This window comes from Heloderma suspectum, chromosome 3 (assembly GCF_057233095.1).
Source record: "Heloderma suspectum isolate Gila_16-S chromosome 3, 16-S_ref, whole genome shotgun sequence".
Taxonomy (NCBI): domain Eukaryota; kingdom Metazoa; phylum Chordata; class Lepidosauria; order Squamata; family Helodermatidae; genus Heloderma; species Heloderma suspectum.
The window spans coordinates 243,288,847-243,307,458 of record NC_139460.1 but is presented as its reverse complement, the minus strand read 5'-3'; the positions used below and the strand labels follow the sequence as shown (position 1 = coordinate 243,307,458).

The window sequence follows — 18,612 nt, the reverse complement described above, 5'->3', positions numbered from 1 at the left end:
CTGACTAAACAATGAAGTCCTACAGATTACTCAAGATCATTTGCTACCTTGTAGAGAGCCCCAAGACTGAAGAATTCTTCCTTTGGTAAGGATACCAAATACACCTGTTCTTATTTTGGCAGGGAAACATTTGCTCTGGAGTACCTACTCAATGGATGGAGGACTTAATCCATTACATGACAGGACTTAATTGCTCTCTCAACCTCTCTGAAAATCTGTTCTCTGAAGCAGATTTAGGGCATGCAGAGGGGAGGGAGAATTGTACGCTCCCAGTTCTGCTGATGGAAGCAGTCCCATCATGGAAAAACTTCACTAGATTCCACTCAATATTCTTAACGGAGTGATACATTTTGAAAATGTCAATACACAGCTAGTCTAGGACAGTTGTTTTCAAACAGGATTTTCCTTAGAAGCTTGCGCGGGGGGGGGGGGGGTGTTCCTCGGTTAAATCAGCCATAGTATACAGAGTTCCCTGAAAGAAAGCTTATTCACCATACCAGTTTTCCCTGCAATGTACAGCTGCAGGTACATGTTAGGAATGTTCATTCTAAGGCCCATCAGGTCTGGCCAGTATCCTGGCTGTACTCCAGGAATGCCCCACCAGGTCCTGTGCACCACACAGCAGATAAAGTCTGTGCAAAGTACTTCTCTGAAGGTAGAAAGCCTGAGCCATTCTGCTTTAGAAAGACTTGACATTTTCAAAAATCTTTGGTTGTGTTTTCAATAACAAAATCCATCTATTCATTTTAAGACATTTGCACTGGGTCCAGGTCTTGTATAAGGTGTAAGATGGTCCAGCATATTGCCACTTAAACTCAGGTTCATGGGAACTGTGAATCTTGCCTCACCAATTTACGCTATTGATTGGAAACATTTCTCAAAATGTGGCTGCAGTATGTACCTTTGACATTGGTGAACAGCACTAAAGCTTCTACCACTCAAGCTGCTGCCAAATGCATACCAAACATTTGCTCCAAAATACCGCAATGAACTACGGTTTCCCCCGTTGACTCAAGTACATCCCCAGCCCAATGAAGTTAGTGGTCTTAGGCCCACTTACTGTGTTACTGAAGCCACAAAGTATATATTTGTTAAACAATCCCAGCTCTTCAGTAAAGTGAGATAGTATTATATAGTAAATCTTTAATATCAAACAGTTTTCCCATAGTTGCTAGTTCAGTTACAAAACAAGCTCCAAAATTTTCAGTGTATCTATTGAACACCATAAATTGTGTTCAAGTTTGAGAACAGCTATAACTTTGATATAAATTATCTACAAAACCCAATATAAACATATGCTTCCTCATACTAGCTCCACATATATTTGGCAAAGTTTGCAGTTATGTAAGCAAGACAGGCGCTGTAGCTTTAGAGTTCATTTCCATTTACACACTGCTGCTGTTGTAGTCTGGCTTTACGCAATGCCTCCAGTTGCTTTGCTCTTAGCCACCTCTCTCTTGACAGTGTTGTCTGCCCAGCGCTGAGAGAAAGGAACCTGTAGGCAAGAAGCACAGGTGAGTTGTAAAAGCACAGGCTTTAACTCCACTAGCCTGAGTGATAGAAAAGCACTATAGTATAGATGGTACCTTATAGAAATTTCTGCCGTATTCAAATGCAGTTGCTCTAAAGGCAAAATGATAAATGGCCTAAACTGTATATTTTAACATAGCTTATCTAATGCATCCATTTGACTCCTGAGAACCCCAAATTTCAGTTAGCCTGGCTTTGGAAGGTTCTACTTTCACTGATAACAGAAATTATATAAGCTGTCAGATATCTCTATCCCACATTTGCTAGTTGTGCATACCAACATTTAAATATCCCAAAGTACCTTCTCCCTAACTTTAAGGACAATCTACAACTAATGTCACTAAGGAAAAATCCAGTTCTAAACTAAACTGCCACAGAACAAGGCTCCCTGAAATCAAGGACTCAAACAGGTTGAGGGGAGAGGCATTCCCTGAGGTATGATGGGCCCATTTAGGGCTAATTCAGTACCCCAACTTGAATGGGGCAACCATTGCAGCTATGAAAGCTACATGCTCTCTTATATCTGGATAAGCAATTACATCTTCCAGTCAGACTTCAAGGGCAGAAAGTAAATTGAAAGTTAACAGAGCATATAGCACAAGTGGGGAACCAGCAGCCCTCCGGTTATGTACTACAATTCCCATCAGCCCCAGCCACCATGACCAATAGTCAAAGATGATGGGAGCTGTAGCCCAACATCTGGAAGTCCACAGGTTGCCACCCCTGACACAGAAGATTTCTATCTTCCAAGAAGGGAGCAATGGCAGCTAACCAGAAGTAATTTGAAAAGGGGACTCCTCGCTGACTCATTTTTATTTAACAGCTTCTAGGAAAATGGGATTGCGATAATTACAAGATGTGCCTTAAATTTAGCTATGTGTCACAACCTGCTCACCATCTAGCTTACAGAGTACAGCTGCTTGCCAGAGAAAAAACCCTCATACTCAAAAGGTGGAAAAAAGATGAGTGACTACCTAGAAGGAAATGGAGGGTGGTAAATGAGCCATATAAGGAAGAAAGTCCAGGAAGAGACAAACACTTAAAGAGCTGAGCCTAAGTATATTGTCTCTTGGGTAAGTGATACTTCAAGAAACTAAGAAGTGTTTGTCCTGATGCTAAATTGCATTTGGACCTCTTACCTGGCTACAAGCAGAGTTCTATGAAGATCATCAGCTGTGATACTCTCAGGGTCATTTTTACGCATTTCCACAAAATCATCCTCTACTGCCTGTGAAAAAAAATGGATTAAATGCAGGTATCAAGTCTTTATACTATGTAAATATAGGTTTTTAATATACAAGTTTTAAACTAAAGTAACTTCAACTGTATTATTGCACTTTTTTGGAGGCACATCAAATTCTAGGCAGGAATTGCTTACTCGCTACCCAAAGTAGATGTTTCCCGCACTCCATTCTATTTTTAGCCACTTGGGTAGGAATGCAGTGCAGTATTAATGAAATTTTCTACTGAAAAAGGGAATATAGCTCACAGACTATATGATGGCAAAACATTTTCCTTTCCAAATTTCCAAATAAAGAACTTCAGCTATTGGGCGGTATAGAAATGAAATGAATAAATATCCAAAGTTATAACAGCTCTCATAATGGGAGCCTACAATCAGCTTTGCACCGTTAAGGATAATATGTGAACCATGTTCTATCCCCCATATGAGAAGATCAGACCAATGTTAGCTACTTCATTGCTCAAATCACACTACCTGTTCATGTCAAATGAACTTGCTTCCTAATAATGAACTTAACTGGTTCTAGACAAGTACTTCATTTTTTGAGGTTGAACTAGAGGCCCTTTCAAGTTCAATACAAGAGTAAGTGTTTCCAAAGTCTAAACAGAAGTCAATGAGATCCTATTTCATAGTTAGCTGGAGGAGTACTTGTTCAGGCTGATAGAGGTGATGTGCAAGATAACACTGCTTCAGAGAGATACAGCAATCCAGAGAGAATTTTTTAGTCCCAAATTAAATACTCAGTCCCACCATAGATAGATACTGGTAACGCAGAAAGTTCTCTGTACCTTGGTCACTTCATCAGATATGCTGTAGTCCAGCAGTCTCAACAAGCTTAGGTAAATGCGGAACTTGTTGAGAATGGATGGCAGCACTGCTGTGAGAAGGCTGTTCATATACTCCTCCATGTTGGGTGGCAGGAGCTGTGGCTGCAGGTGAACCTGGCAGTCTGACTGTGGAAAGAAGTTGCATACCACCAATTACCAGTCCCATGCACAAGAGATGTATGGCCTTTTTTTGTACCAAAGCAAAAAAATGGTTAAGACTAAACTATTTTCATTTTTTAGCAGCCCTGAAAACTGCATTGGCTACACAGCTCTGTCTGAAACCTCAAATCTCTGTGCAGGAGTAGGGGGAACAGGAATCAAATATTTGGAGCTTAAATCGTCTCTGTTCTCATCTACCTACAAAGCTTAAATGGTATCTGTTCTCATCTACTTCCTATCCCTACATTACTCCAGACTTTTCCCTTCAGTTTAAAGTAAAATGTTAGATCTTAAAAACAAACCAGTTTATTACTGAAGTACAGCATTGAAAGTAGCAACTGATAACAGCCTGTGCATGGTATAAAGGTAGCTGGCCTAGAATAATATGTTCTCTCCATTAAGGGGCTATCACACACACATGGGGCCTTGCTTCTAGTGCAGCATTGCCATACCGGTAGGAGTGATCTGCCCTCTGAAGTGATAAGGACATTAATGTTGCAAGGGAATTCCATCTGGTGGTAACTGAAGTCATAATCCACCTTCTGCCAAGTTATCAGGTGGCCCAGTGCTGTCACATTGTGTACACCTAGGGACACAACAGAAGAAATCCTCTGATGACCAAATGCAAAGTCTTCAGGTTTAAAATAAAACACAATCTTGTGATTTTCAGCTGGCAGGAATAGTTATTCTGCACAGTGTACTAGAATCTAGGCAAAAATCCTCTACAGAGAAAAGAAAAACGTTTAAAAATCTTCTTTAGGCTACTTAATCTAATTAAGAACTTATCCCAATATCACTGTAAATTGAAAAAGGCATTGTACATATTTTTGTAGAGAGACAAAGTATGGAGAGTTACATTATGTACAAGTATATAACAAATGCCAAATATTAATTGGGTACATCCCAGCTGTTCATCAAAACTAAGCCTTTGTTTAAAACACACACCAGTGTTTCAACAACGAAACATCTGTGGAACCTACCAACTAGAAAAATATGCTAGTAGTTTCAACATTCCAACTCCATGAACTGGTCATTTCATTAGGATGAGTGCTAAAATGGAATAAGAACTGAAATATACTGTGGGTTGTGGGTTTAGTTTAATTACAGGATGCTTTTCAACACTGGATTGTGCCCAAACCAGCTCACAACATTAACTTACCAAAATACATCACATTTGAAAACTGCATTACAAATATATCAATAAATGCAAATAAGGCAAACAAATGAATAAACATAGGCTATATTGAGTGTTACAATGAAATAATCCAGACTATACAAAACAAGTACAGAATCTAAAAATTAACAGGCACCCCCCCCAATAAACTGACAGTCTCAGAGATGAGAAAAACATGCCAACCGTGAGATAGCTGTCCATGCACTGTTTAATTATTTTACAGTTATCATCATACTTTCTAAAGGCAATGATCTAATTTCTTATTAACATATTTTAATGCAAATACTTCGTTTTGGCTTTATGCATGATTGATGCTCAAATACCAACCTCTTGTGTCAAGCTGTCCTTGCTCAAGCAGAGTCTCATCTATGACAAGAGAGGTATTGCTTGCCAGCTGTAGGACTCCACTAACCAAGCGATTAGCTGTGTAGTCCTTGTGTGGGTTAAACTGTAAGCAGTTCATGTTCTCTATGGTCATTTGCAGGCGATAGGACTGCCAAGAAAAATGAACATTCTGAGTTGTCAGTTAGAAAGTGTCTCTAATAGACAACTGGGGTCGCTATATTTCACTAAAAAAATAAACAGAAATATAACATGTAGGTGAAGTTAAAAAAAAATCCAAACGAGAGGATTAAAGAGCTCCAACCAGCAATCAAAACACATCACACAGTTGTATAGGGAATACAACTCTTTATGCTCAACACTTAATATTACTAGGAATTGTAATGTATTAAGGTTGTTGCGTACTAGCTTTAAAAGATCGAATCCTATAAATACTTCTGTTATCCCTACTACTTTGTTACAAACAAAGTGACAAAGTGTATTCCAAACTATATAGGATAGAGTAATTCATACATCTGCTTTTTGTCTCTGCACAGAGGTGTAGCCCATTACCTTGACCTACCAGTTCAGTGTACTGGCAAATAAGTTGGGCCACAGGTCAGATTAGTGGAGTGGTGGCAGGTAACTCAAACTGTCTCCTTGAGGCATATGGGAATTAAGATACTCATCTTTATATTCTAGAGTACCAGCAGAAGCTGGCCAGCTGTTACTAATGATTCACACACACACCATTCTGGAAATTCCATACAAATGGTGGGTCGTCAGGCACATATGCCCATGCCATAATGAGTAAAGGAGATGTACACGTATACATCCAGCCATCACGGAGCCACTGCCCAGCCAGTTTTCAGCTACTGGTACAGACATAGTGGGAAGGTATGTACCTGCCTTTTCAAGCATCTTCAGCTGTGCACAAAAGCTGTGCACAAAACCAGAAGCACGCATGGCTACCATATCAACATACCCATACAGTTGAACTACTGCACAGTTATTCCACAAAGCATATAAATGTAATTCTTACTGCAGGAACAAGCTGCTGAATAATACGATATATGTGTTCTGTGAAGACACTATTTCTTGGACAGCCGCTTAAATTGACTGCAAATTTTCCCAGAGGAAGGACATCTCTTCTTGCATAGCTAGATAACACATAAAAGAGAAGTTGAGCATTGGTAGAGTGCTTATTCTATGTTACTGGAAAGTATGTGATGCTCCCATATTTTTGGCCCCTGACCAGAATGTGTGAAAGGTGTTTCCTCTTTTCACAAGCCTGAAACATGGACTTCAGTTTTACACATCTCTGTACCAATAGTGGCCTCAGCTTCATGTACAGATAACCAAGGATTATTGGGGCCAATTATCTCTAGCAATGGTAGAACACTGTAGCTATGGAAACATGTTTCATGAGCTGTTACCACATAGTGAACTATACTTCAAGAGCCTTGCTAGATGATACAGCTGATTCCTGAAGGCCTCCCATCTACAGCTATTTAAACTAGCAGAGAAGGCTGGAGAGGCTTTAACGCAGATGTTTTGGCATATGTGGAGAACCTCCATGAATACAGGAGGATCTCCAGACATCATCCTCCACAAGTAGAGGGCAACAAATGCGATGGAGGGGGCACAGCTGGAGCATTCCCTCTCCTCACATGTTTGTTCTGTCCAGGTACAGAACACCTGAATAGGGATAAAGTTTCATCTCTATACAAGGTAAATTTGAACCAAGTGAGAACAAGAGTGTGCAACATGTAAGACATTCAGCTCCTGATATTAGAGCAGCTTAGATCATGCAATGGACAGACGGGTCCATTTTGGATGATATATGTAGGGCAGAAAATTAAGGGAAGTAAATCTGGACAATTTCTGTCTACAATGCGCTACTCTCGAGCACTTGCTCACTCAATGGTCTTGTTCAGATATTAATGAGAAACCATGATTCAGCATAATGGGAATGAGATGCAGCAAGCCTCAGGTTCACATAACCCTCCCCTCTCCTGTGGTGCAGCTGGGTGGAGTCTGGAAGCTTTTGCTTCCATTTTAGACTAACTGCAGTCAAGTATTATGACAAAAACCAGACAAACTTCATCTAGCCTTAATTACCTTTAGTTGAAACAAGCCAACTTCAAATCATAGTTTATGAAGCTGGCTTGTTTCAACTAACCATGGTTAAGCGTAACCATACAGAAACAAAACCTTCCAATTCCCTTGCAAAGTGGTTGCTTTAGGGCAGAACCATCTTGGGCTTTTGGGACAATGAAATGCCCAAGATTATCCCTGCATATTTTGGTTCAAAACATTAAAACATCTGCCTCACTTATTTGTTCATTTCATTGTTTGGGGATCAAAGAAGAATTCTAAGAACCATTCTGCTGAATGTGAAGGGTTTGTATTAAAAACTTTGGTTAAAAAACAAAAGATTGGATTCAAAGTTTGCTCTGCCAGAAGAAGCACTTCCTGAGCAGAGTTCTGCTTGGGGAAGGGGTGATTTTTCCCAGTCCCCCCTTCTCCCAGTAGCTCCCAGAATCACCTGCCACGCTGTTCCCAAGCCCTACCCTACCCTCTGGAACCTATTTTGGAGGACATGGGGGCTGCAAGGGAAGAGGGGAAATTGGCAAAAATCACATTTTCCCCTGTTCTGCCAGTGGAAATATTCCACTGAATTAAAGGCCTTCCACAGCAGAAGGAGTCTTTCTATTAGCAGAAGGCAAGGTCTTGATCCAAGCCAAAATATTCTCAGTAGGTGACTTTGTTACTTACACTGTGGAGATGAGATGCAATATAAGGTACTCGGCAGCCAGGCTATCTCCTAAGAAAGCATGAGTGAGGAATCCAAGAAGCTCTGCTCTGACTGGTGACAGTTCCATCATAAAACTAGAAATAACTAGCAAAAACAGCAGTAGGTAGTAGTCAGAAATATCATAGCATTCATATCAAATAGGTTCTTTTTATACTAGGTGTAGGCAACTTGTACAGCCCCAAGGGCCATGTTAGGTGTGTGATTAGTGTGTGCGTGCATGCATACACCCCCAGCCACAACAGATGAAGGTGCTTAGAAGATTCCTCATTAATGTATCAAACTTACAGGAACAATCTGTTTATAAATTGAAAAGATTACCACTTATTCAGAATCGCTGACAAAGGGAATTGGGGGAAGAGGTAAAACCCCCCACTACATTGTAACAACCGAAAAAGCCTCCCCTGCCCCCCTCAACGATATTACTCATGATTGCAGGAGCAGCAGCACCATGGCCAGAACACAGACAGCTTTATGGTACAGGATGGTGACAGAGTGTCCTTCTGCACTATTGAGCCCTGAGAGAGCACAGACCAGAATGTCTCACAGGTTTACAGGGAAGGGAGAAGGAGGTAAGCCAGCAGCTTTTCCCCCCTGTGGAAAAGCAGCAGCGATTTCAGCATTTCTGTGGGATAGGTGTGGAGGGTGAGGAAGGGAAGGGAAGGAGAGGTGGGGAAGAGGATGGATGCAGCAATGTTGTTTCTGCTGGAGGTGGTGAGGAAGAGGAAGAGAAGCAAGGAGGAGGGAAAGCATTATAAAACCTTTGCTGCAGTCAGAAAACTAATACCCTTCTGGTGCAGTTCCATATGCAAATCACTGTCCAAACTATGCTAAATATTAGCTGTGCAAAATGAACTTTCACATATGGAACAGATTCTCTAGATGTAGCTTATTTCCTGGCACAGTTTTTACACATGGAAGATAGCTGTCTTGCATGTGAAAGTGCCTCTCTGGATTATAGACCTCATTTCTAAAATGTGGATAAAATTGACTAAGATCCAGCACTGATGACTAATCTTAAGGCTCTAATTAGAGGTGAATATAATCACTTGAACTAAATATCTATTAATCTAAAGTTCAGGACTGTACCCAAAAGAAGGAATGATAGTAAATATCTATGGAACCATTCTTTATTAAATTGGAGTGTTTTTTTTCATACCGAAGAAGAAAATGTTTCTTTTCAAGCAATTACTTTTACAGTTCTCAGAAAAGTTCCAGAAATTACTTCATATGCAATCTAGGCTTCAAAAACAATACATAATTTGAAAGCCAAAATGAGTGCCGATTATTTATGTATATGTGTTTTGACAATTTACAGGTTACACAGAAACACATTATACACACTAGGGAGGAGTTTAACAGCATGAAGGGACTAGAGCTCCACACCATTACCACCATAATGCACAGAAGAATAAGGCTAGACATAGATCTTATGAGATGTGTTCCAGACTTGTTTCCTTCATTGTGCTGTAGCATCCAATGCCATTGCAGAGCAAGCAGGGCACTTTTCTTTGCTCTATAGTCTATGTGTACAGAGGTGTGTCAACAGACAGTGCCATGAGGTGATGGCAGCAACCTCCTCCTTCTGAAAAACCCTGGCCTGCTGTTTTTTCATTGTTTTGCCTCCGATAAGGTAAGCTAAACACAAAAGGAGATGGAAGCTACACCTGGAGAAAAAGGACGCTGCTGCATTGCAGAATAGCCTCCATCATCCAATCCTGCTTCAAGTTTCTGTGAGGTATGCTCTTAGCTTCTGGTGTGCCGGTGACCTCTGCAGGACAGGTCCAATGAACACACTGGCATACATGCAGTAGTAACATGTATATTTTAGGGATGTCACTTAATAAAGCAGGATGTTTTATATGGATTTTATGTTGTTTTAATAATGTCTATTTTTGAATTTTGATTTGTAGGCCATTTGGTGAATTTTACCAATTGGAAGGTAGGATATATGTTCTCTTAAGTAGAAAAAATTAGTATTGATTACCTTTACTCATTACCACCTACTTTCAAACATTGGAAGGATCAATAACTTTTATCAAGCCACAGAACGTGGATAGAATTGAAGCCAATAATGCAATCATTTACCCCCCTCCAGTCTGTTACACAAACAGTTCCCTAAAACAAATCAATTCAATTGCCTAAATTATAGCTAGCATAATCCTCACTTTTAATACTTGTGCTTAAAATTTTTTTAAAGAGAAAATCAATGTTATGAAAAAAAAAAACATTCTATACAGAAAAAGCAGCATCTACTTTTCCGGAAATATAACTGGGGAACGTGCAATAATTAATACAAGATGTAATAAGAACATAAAAAGAGCTGTGCTGGATCAGACCAAGCTCCATCTAGTTCAGCATTCTGTTCATACAGTGGCCAACCAGCTGCCCATGGGAAACCACAAGCAGGACACAAGTGCAATGGCACCCCCTGCCCATCTTTCCCAGCAACTAGTGTACATAGGCATATTGCCTGATACTAGAAGTAGCATATCGCCATCAGGATTAGTAGCCATTGTTAGCCTTATCCTCTATGAATTTGTCCAATCCCCTTTTAAAGCCAACCAAATTGGTGACCATCACTACATGTTGTGGAAGTGAATTCCATAGTTTAACTATGTGCTGTGTGAAGAAGTACTTACTTTTATCTGTCCTGAATCTCTCCCCAGTCAGCCTCATAAGATGACCCTGAGTTCTAGTATTATGAGAGGGAGAAAAATGTCTCCCAATCCACTTTCTCCACAGCATACATAATTTTGAACACCTCTGTCTTGTCTCCTTTTGCCTCTTTTCTAAATTAAACAATCCCACTTGTTGTAACCTTTCCTCATACGGAAGTTGCTCTAGCCCCTTGATCATTTTAGGGTTTTTTTCTGCACTTTGTCCAACTCTACAAAATCCTTTCTTAGGTGTGGTGACCAGAATTGGGCACAGTATTCTAAGTGTTGTCACACCATATATTTGTATAACAGGAGTATGATCTTGGCAGTTTTATTTTCAATTCCTTTCAGTTCCAAAACTTGATGTTTTGGGTGCTGGGAAAGCTACTGTGGCAGAAAAGGAGCTTTTATTTTAATTAAACAATATTTCAATTAAGAGCTATTTCCCCTTCTTTCAATCCTTTGCTGAAACGCAGCTGATTAGATTAGGGATTGTGAATCCTGTCCACAATTAATCTTCATTAAGAAAACTGGATTTGAATGTATACCTTTGGCCCCCAAACCCTTTCCTCTAGTGAGCCATAGCTATGTTTACAAAAGACTTGATAAGCTCTGCTAAGGATTTAACATTAAAATCCTAGCCAAAACGAAACTTATATGACAAGGAACTAGTGAAAGACACAACTACTGACTTGGATTCCTGCACTGAGCAGGGGGTTAGACTCGATGGTGTTATAGGCCCCTTCCAGCCCTACTATTCTATGATTCTACAAGTGCCATGACATCAGATCAAGCTTAAAGTATAAAATCAAAGAGATCAATGTTGATAGCAGCCTACCTTTATAACTCCTTGCAGTATGGTTCTTTGGCACATGTTACTAACACAAATACAAACACGCACACACAAAATATCCTATTTCATGTGCATTTATTCATTTTGACAAAATTATAAAATACAGACCAGAGCCCCAACTGTTGCTACATGGAATCGGCAATGGCTGTTGTCCTAAGGCCAGGGCTTTTTAAGAATAAGCACTTACTTGCAGCTTATTTAAAGGCAGGTTTCTCAAACCATCAAGCTATCACAATATAAATGTGTTTGTGGAAGAAACTGAAAGTCTTCTTCATAAAATAAAAGACTTAATGTTTAAAGGTGTACCTTTGTACTTTAAATATGATGGTCCCTGGGAACAAACTGACTTTTTGTGTATGAGGAAATGGGAACAATAAAGTCCGGTGTAGACATTCAATAGTAATGACGTAATCTTCCTCTTAGTAGCTTAAATACTTACAGCTCTTGCTTTCCTCTTCATTAAGGCAGGCAGGCAACAATGGATTTATGTGTTGAAGTTTCTGTGCTAAAATCACATGGATTCTGGGAACTAACGAGGCTGGAGGACTATGGACTCTCTGTTCTTCCACTGTGTCCATACAATCCATAGACTCCACTGGAGATGAAGAATTCTCCCTAGAAAATAAAAGTAGCTGAACTTAGACATGTGTGCAATTATGCAGCTGCTGTTAATGAATACAGTTACCTGTAGAATCCACAAAGCTGGATTAAACCAAAACACACCATGAAAATCAGGAGGGGGCAGTTAGACTGGGTTTCAACCATACATGGTAAGTCTGGCTGCTTAGAATCAAACCTGTCATCATGTACTTCTGTGGGAGGAAACAAGGGAAAATAGTGTCCCTAATATTATCCCCAACAGCACACCATGCTATAGTACTCGGGGCCAGAATGGAGCAGCCTGTGCTGGAAAGAAAAATGGCAACCTGGCTGGAAATTCTTTCCAGCATGCAGACAAACAACACAGCCAGAAATGTAAGTGAAGATGCAGTCGCTCTTCACTACATCCTATTGGTAAACTGTTGGTATCTTAATGGCATGATTTATGAGATCCAGAATCCACTTCAAGAAATTGGAACAGAAGAAAGCCAGCTTATATTCTCTGATAGCTTATCAAAATGTTACATTCCAAACCCAGAGCATAGGTCTTTAATCATTAAAATAATTTATCTTTTAAAGGGCACTATAAAAATATTCACAACAGAATACATAACTACATATCAGATGGCCAGATTTTTAATGTCCAGTTTCATAGGAGAAACACCAGTTTATACCTGAAGTCTATTCAGCACTGTATCCCCTTATGAATATTTTAAAGAAAAAGACAAAACAAAAAATGAATGTTTTACTTTAAACATAAGTTGTAGATACCAGAATCAAAATAAACCAGACACACCAGGTGACGATAATTTTAATTTAATTCACAACTATGCTGTGTCATAGTAGCCCCATCAGTTATCTTTTTAACAAGTGCTCCTGAACTGGCACTTTTGACTCTGAAAAATAGTGTGCATTACAATCTCAAAATACATATTGTTTACTTGGTAGCATAGTTATCAAGAGTTAAATCCATCTGGGATACAACACATTTTTCCTCTGCTTTAATTGCACCCCTCCCATCAAGATGGTGATAAGCAGAAGCAGATGGGATGGTGCAGGGATACTTTTAGATGTGCGGCTCATATGATGGGATCAGATTGAAATATCAGTGTTGTAAACAAGGGAAAACAAAGACTGTAAAGAAGTGTGTTTGAAGAAGAGAAAGTACAATGAACATGGCTCCTGATGTGGCTTGTACCAGTTATTTCTCCTTAAAGTAGCCAGTAGCCATATGCCAGATAATAGTTTGAGAGGCTGCCATCAAAAAAGCCTCCAAACAACAAAAAACAAAGTGGGGCTAAGATATCGCAGTGGTTCATTTTTCTTCTGGGATTGGTCAGCCATGAAAAGGAGTGCTGGGAATAGGTTCTACAACAGCAAGCACACAGCCACATGCACACAAAGGGCTCCTCTCACTGAGTGGTAAGGCCCAACCTTCTTTGAGAAACAGGGAGGCCTTCATTTTTTCCACTACAGCTTCTGTGCCAGCTAACCTTTTGATGCTGTGGTCAGTATCCAATGAAGTGCTTAAGCCCCACTGATTCCCCTATGCCCTGCCGATTCTGTTGCACAAGCGACCCCATCACTTGCACAACTGCAATTTGGTGCTTCTAGGGGCATTTCCACTCATTTTGGGTCTTCCTCTAGGAAGTGCTAAATAGCCCTTGCGTAAGCAGTGGGTCCCACTTATGCAACAGAATTGGTGGGGCAGAAGGGAATCAGCAGGGGTTTAAGAGCCTTGTTGGATAGTGCCCAAAATGTGTAGGAGACAGAAGGACATATGCAACTGTCCCAAATGTCCTGCCTATATAATAGCAAAAGCTAAGCTTGGTGTGCTGTTGGGAAGCTAAACCATACTTCTGCTTAACTGTATTATATCTTTAGTTTACAAAAAGCTTAATGATCTTTATGGTATCCACTTTTGCCATAATCCTATGAAATAGGTCACCATAATTTCATAAATGGGAAAATGAGGCTGAGAGATACTGATACGCAATACCATATGCAATGGGGTTGTTCGCATGACAGTCCACTGTGGGTTATTTAACCCACGGTGAGGCTGCACCATGTGCGGCTGCCATTCTGAATATGTAACCACCTACTTGGGGTTAGTCATGTTATATGAACCTGGTGAGAGTGGGTTATGAAAGGTTAAACAACCCCTACATACTCCATGGTCTGTTTTAGGGTTATGTGAGAGTTGTTTAACGCTCTCCAGGTTCACATGACATGACAAATCTGGGGCAAAGGTTGCATATTCAACCTGGTGCCCACAGATGGTGCGACTTGTCATGGGTTAAATAACCCACAATGAGCCGCAGCATGTTGTCCAAACCCAGTCAATGAGTCCACGGAAGCACTGGGACTCAAAGCCAGATTCCTCTCATCTACATCCAACTCTACATTCATTAAATCACAGTGGAAACACAGCAGGATCAGTTCACTTGCTGGCTAACACCAGTAGTTTGTGAGCTGGCACCAATCTTCAAAAGTAAGCCATTGACATAAACTTCTCCATTTCAGTTCTGAAGCACATTGACCAAGAGACTAAATACATGAACCCACCCTTGAGAGGGTTCTACCCTTAAAGATGGCCTAAACATAATTTTAAATAAATAAATGCAAAAATATTACAAATAAAACACTTAAAATATTGTTTGTAGATCAAATGTCTATGCCTTTCAGTGTTCAATATAAGAAAAAGATTGCAAATTTGGATCCTATAAGCAGCGCCAGTGCAATGCATTTTGCTGCCTGAGCTAGAGCAGTGAGTAGTGCTCCAAAGTCAAGAAGCATAGTACCCAAGGCTGGTCATGTTATTTTGGCATCTGAGGCAGAAAATCCCATGCTTCTCCCCATCCCTGGCAGTAAAAATACAACAATAACTCACATATCAATTTGATGTATTTTCATTATACCTAAAATCAGTTCCCTGAGGTGGCCGCTTCACTCCACCTAATGCTAGGTCAGCTCTGTCTATAACACCAAAATGTTACCTTTCTTCGTTGTTCGCTATGTTCAGGACAGGATCAACAGACAAAATCCCATACACCTCAAGAACATCATTCACCTTGAAACTATCCCCGTTTTCATATATCTGCCACAAAGAGAGTATTTTTAAGAAAACAGACGGATTGTCGTAATATAATGCAAAACGCAAAAGGCAGCAACTATGTTTGGACACAATTATGAATTATGATTACAGGAATGAGTCACAGCAAGCCACTACATTTTCTATTCACTTTCTTGAATTTCTCAGGAATCACATACAGTATGTCTAATGAACCACAATGTGGCTTCATATTCCATAGTGTGACATGTAAATATCATGCTCCTTCTTCTATGGTAATTCCCAGAAAGTACATGATTCAATGAAGAAGTGTATACATAAGCTAATACCTTAAAATAAGTTTAAATAAATACCTTAACATTAGTTAAAATAAGTTAAAATACTTAGAGAAATAGGATTAAGGAAACATGGCTTTCATTGTCAAGTGTTTTTTTAAACGTGAACACAGTTGCATCCGCACAGAATGATTACTTCTCAGCGTCTAGAATCATAATTATATACCTGGGTCAACATTGCCTTGAATGATTTTAACGATCACATAAAACTGTCAATGTACGATTGTATCTACCAACACTGATGCTAGCATTATATATCATTTAACAGATTCATGCAATGAGCAGGGGGCTGGACTCAATAGTCTTATAGGCCCCTTCCAGCCCTACTGTTCTATAATTTAAGGGATGTAAGATTAGGTTTGATTATGGTGCCTTAGTGTAACTGTCCTAAACGTAGGTTTCTGTTTTCATTCACAGATATAACACTTTCACAAAGCAACCCCACTTTAGATATCACATGGTAGGATTATTACCTTCACAAGACATGCAGGGCCTTTCTCTCCTGGGAGTGGAAAGTTTAAATCTAGTGGAGGTGAGCAGTTTAAAGAGAGCATCTGGTGTCTTGCAGAAGCTTCTGTTTCTAATCGTTTTGGCTCTCCACTACCATGGATATCAGGAACACTTCCTGCAAGTTGAAAGAAACAGGTTCCAACATCTCCAAGCTAAAATATGACACTAAAACTTTGTCTTTCTTTTAAAAGAAGTTCTAAAACATGCTTAACTGCAAGAATTGGAACAACACAAGATGCTGTAGTAAGTGAGCCTTTGGTTTTCTTTTCCTTTTAGAGGGCCAGAAAATAGCTTTACCTCCAAAAACATGTTTCAGTTGTAATATTTAAATAATTTAATACAACAACACACAGCCAATTAATTCTGGGATAGCACTGTAACATACAGAGCAAAGCATCTGTGGTATTTATATCACAACAAAAGACTGAAGGATGACATTTTGACATATATACAAATTCTTGGCAGTCTAATCTTATGGTTTTGCTTCAGCTGCATGTGCACAAACAGGACCATATGCCAGCACTGTTGCACTACCACCCAGTTGATCAGCTCAAGAATTATGCAGTTTACCCCAATGACATACTTCACTAAAATGCAATTTCAACAAATATCTCAAAGCAGCAATGTAATACAGAGAACGGGGTGAGTAGAAGGTGACTTTCTCATCCCCTCCTCTACCCAGCATCCCTGTGAAAAGCCTCTCCTATGGGTTGGGTGGTGGCCCAATTTTTGGGAATCCCCCCCTTCCCCCTCAGCTCCCTGCACCACAGTCCAACCCATTCAGGGGAAGGTCCCCAACCCATCGGAGAGGCTTCTCAGGGTCTGCTGGGAAGAGGAGGGAGTGGGAAAGTCACCTTCTACCACACCCCTTCTGCCAGTGCTTCTCTGGATCCAAGCCTAAATGTACTGTCACAATAAAATACATTTGTCAACTAACCCTCCATTTAGTAAATACACTGATCTTATACTAGTTGTGGAACAAAAGACAGAACTAATTAAACAGTGGACATATACACTATTGCTGCAAACATAAAGAGCTTTGCTGGATCAGACCAAGCATCCACCTCATTCAACACTGCATTTTTACAATGGCCAGCATCCAAGCAGGGTGTGAAGGTGACAGCCCCACTTCATTATTTTTCTGCAACATTTGGCATTCAGTGGTATACTGCATCTATTCAGCTTTCATAGCTAAGAAGTTAATAGATCTACCCTCGATGAATTTAATTCTATTTCCTTCCAATACCCAGAATCTTGCTTGCTTTTACAAAATATCTGTATGCATGCATTTTGTAGGAAAACCAGCCAAATGCTGGCTTTGCAGGAGAAATAAAGCTGTCCAATTATAAATGTGGTGCTGCAGCACATTCCACCAAAGATGGGTGGGTGAATCTTGTGGTTGCTGCTTCAACTTCATTCAAGTACATCACACTCAAGATCTTCAAGCCAATGACACACCCAAATGACTGGGGTCATACTCCTTATATGACACAATATCCCTGGACTGACTCCAATCTGGTTATTCCAACTATCAGGAAAAGGAAATTAACACAGCACATAGATCATAGACTAAAAATACAATTTTCTAAGCTGTCAAAGCATACCGCTTTAGAGCATTTGGGTGTACCATGAAGTACTAATCCTGAAAAATAAGTGACTTTTAAAAGAAAATCATCAGTGTCTCAGCTGATACCCAGATGTTGCTCTCTCAGTTTAGATGGATGCAACTCCATATCTTCATCTTCCTCATAACTCCTCTTATGGCGACTTGGTGTGTAGGATGTTGAAGGGCAAACCCGAGCTTGACTTGCACTGGTGTAGGCGTAAATGTTAGGTTAAGGACAACATCATTCACTAATCTGATAGTTAACCAACACAATGTGATCTGGTATTTTGATTGTATCTAAATATTTAAAACAAAAGTAGGTAGGGCAACACTATCCCTACATGATATGTCTTCTGTGAGGGAAGACATACAAGGTAATAGTACTCTGTCACACACCCTGCAACACAAGTATTCCACACCCTGAATAGTGGATCTGGTTCTGCAGAGATGAGACTCAACTGAAGAAAGAGCGTGGACAAATCAAAGCGGATCCTAAGCAAGTGGCAGCAGGCTGTATTTGAATGGTGTGCCTGATTTGGCTGAGCATCTGAGGTTCTCCACCCTTGAATTAAATCTTCATTGGCTTATGCACATTGTATCATCATCAAAAGTCTAGATCCAAAATGTCAAGTTATCGAACACCCTTCCTAACAGTTACCTCTTTTCCAGAATTCCTTCAGAATTCTCTGATACCCTAAAGCAGGGTATCTAGTTGCATGAGAAACATATTGGGAACAGACACTTTCTATCCCATGTAATGGACTCTAGGAAAAAGTGACAAATATCACCTAATGTCTGAAAATTAAATCTTCACTGTAGGATTCATCCCCCACAAGGCTAATTACTCAACATATGTCCACTGGCATATCTTGCTGAGTAATTTCCCTGGTCTTGCACTCTGTTAAAAAT

At 40.0% G+C, this 18,612-nt stretch overlaps 1 protein-coding gene across 6 annotated transcripts in view; it reads right to left on the bottom strand.

Moving 5' to 3' along the window:
• Window positions 1-723: 723 nt before the first annotated feature.
• The window catches only part of MCMBP (minichromosome maintenance complex binding protein), a 35,373-nt gene continuing 17,484 nt past the window's right edge, over window positions 724-18,612 (bottom strand). For 5 of the 6 annotated variants that reach the window (XM_084846069.1, XM_084846070.1, XM_084846068.1 and 2 more), the window contains 11 exons: window positions 17,791-17,920; window positions 16,061-16,212; window positions 15,179-15,279; window positions 12,022-12,197; window positions 8,033-8,156; window positions 6,297-6,414; window positions 5,261-5,426; window positions 4,212-4,345; window positions 3,562-3,726; window positions 2,670-2,758; window positions 1,100-1,495 (listed from right to left, as the gene is read on the bottom strand). In XM_084846069.1, the coding sequence (XP_084702195.1) occupies window positions 1,369-1,495; window positions 2,670-2,758; window positions 3,562-3,726; window positions 4,212-4,345; window positions 5,261-5,426; window positions 6,297-6,414; window positions 8,033-8,156; window positions 12,022-12,197; window positions 15,179-15,279; window positions 16,061-16,212; window positions 17,791-17,920 (1,482 nt within the window). In that variant the 3' untranslated portion in view covers window positions 1,100-1,368. Of the gene's footprint in view, window positions 1,496-2,669; window positions 2,759-3,561; window positions 3,727-4,211; window positions 4,346-5,260; window positions 5,427-6,296; window positions 6,415-8,032; window positions 8,157-12,021; window positions 12,198-15,178; window positions 15,280-16,060; window positions 16,213-17,790; window positions 17,921-18,612 lie in introns of all 6 variants that reach the window. The other variant, XM_084846067.1, reaches the window with a different exon arrangement.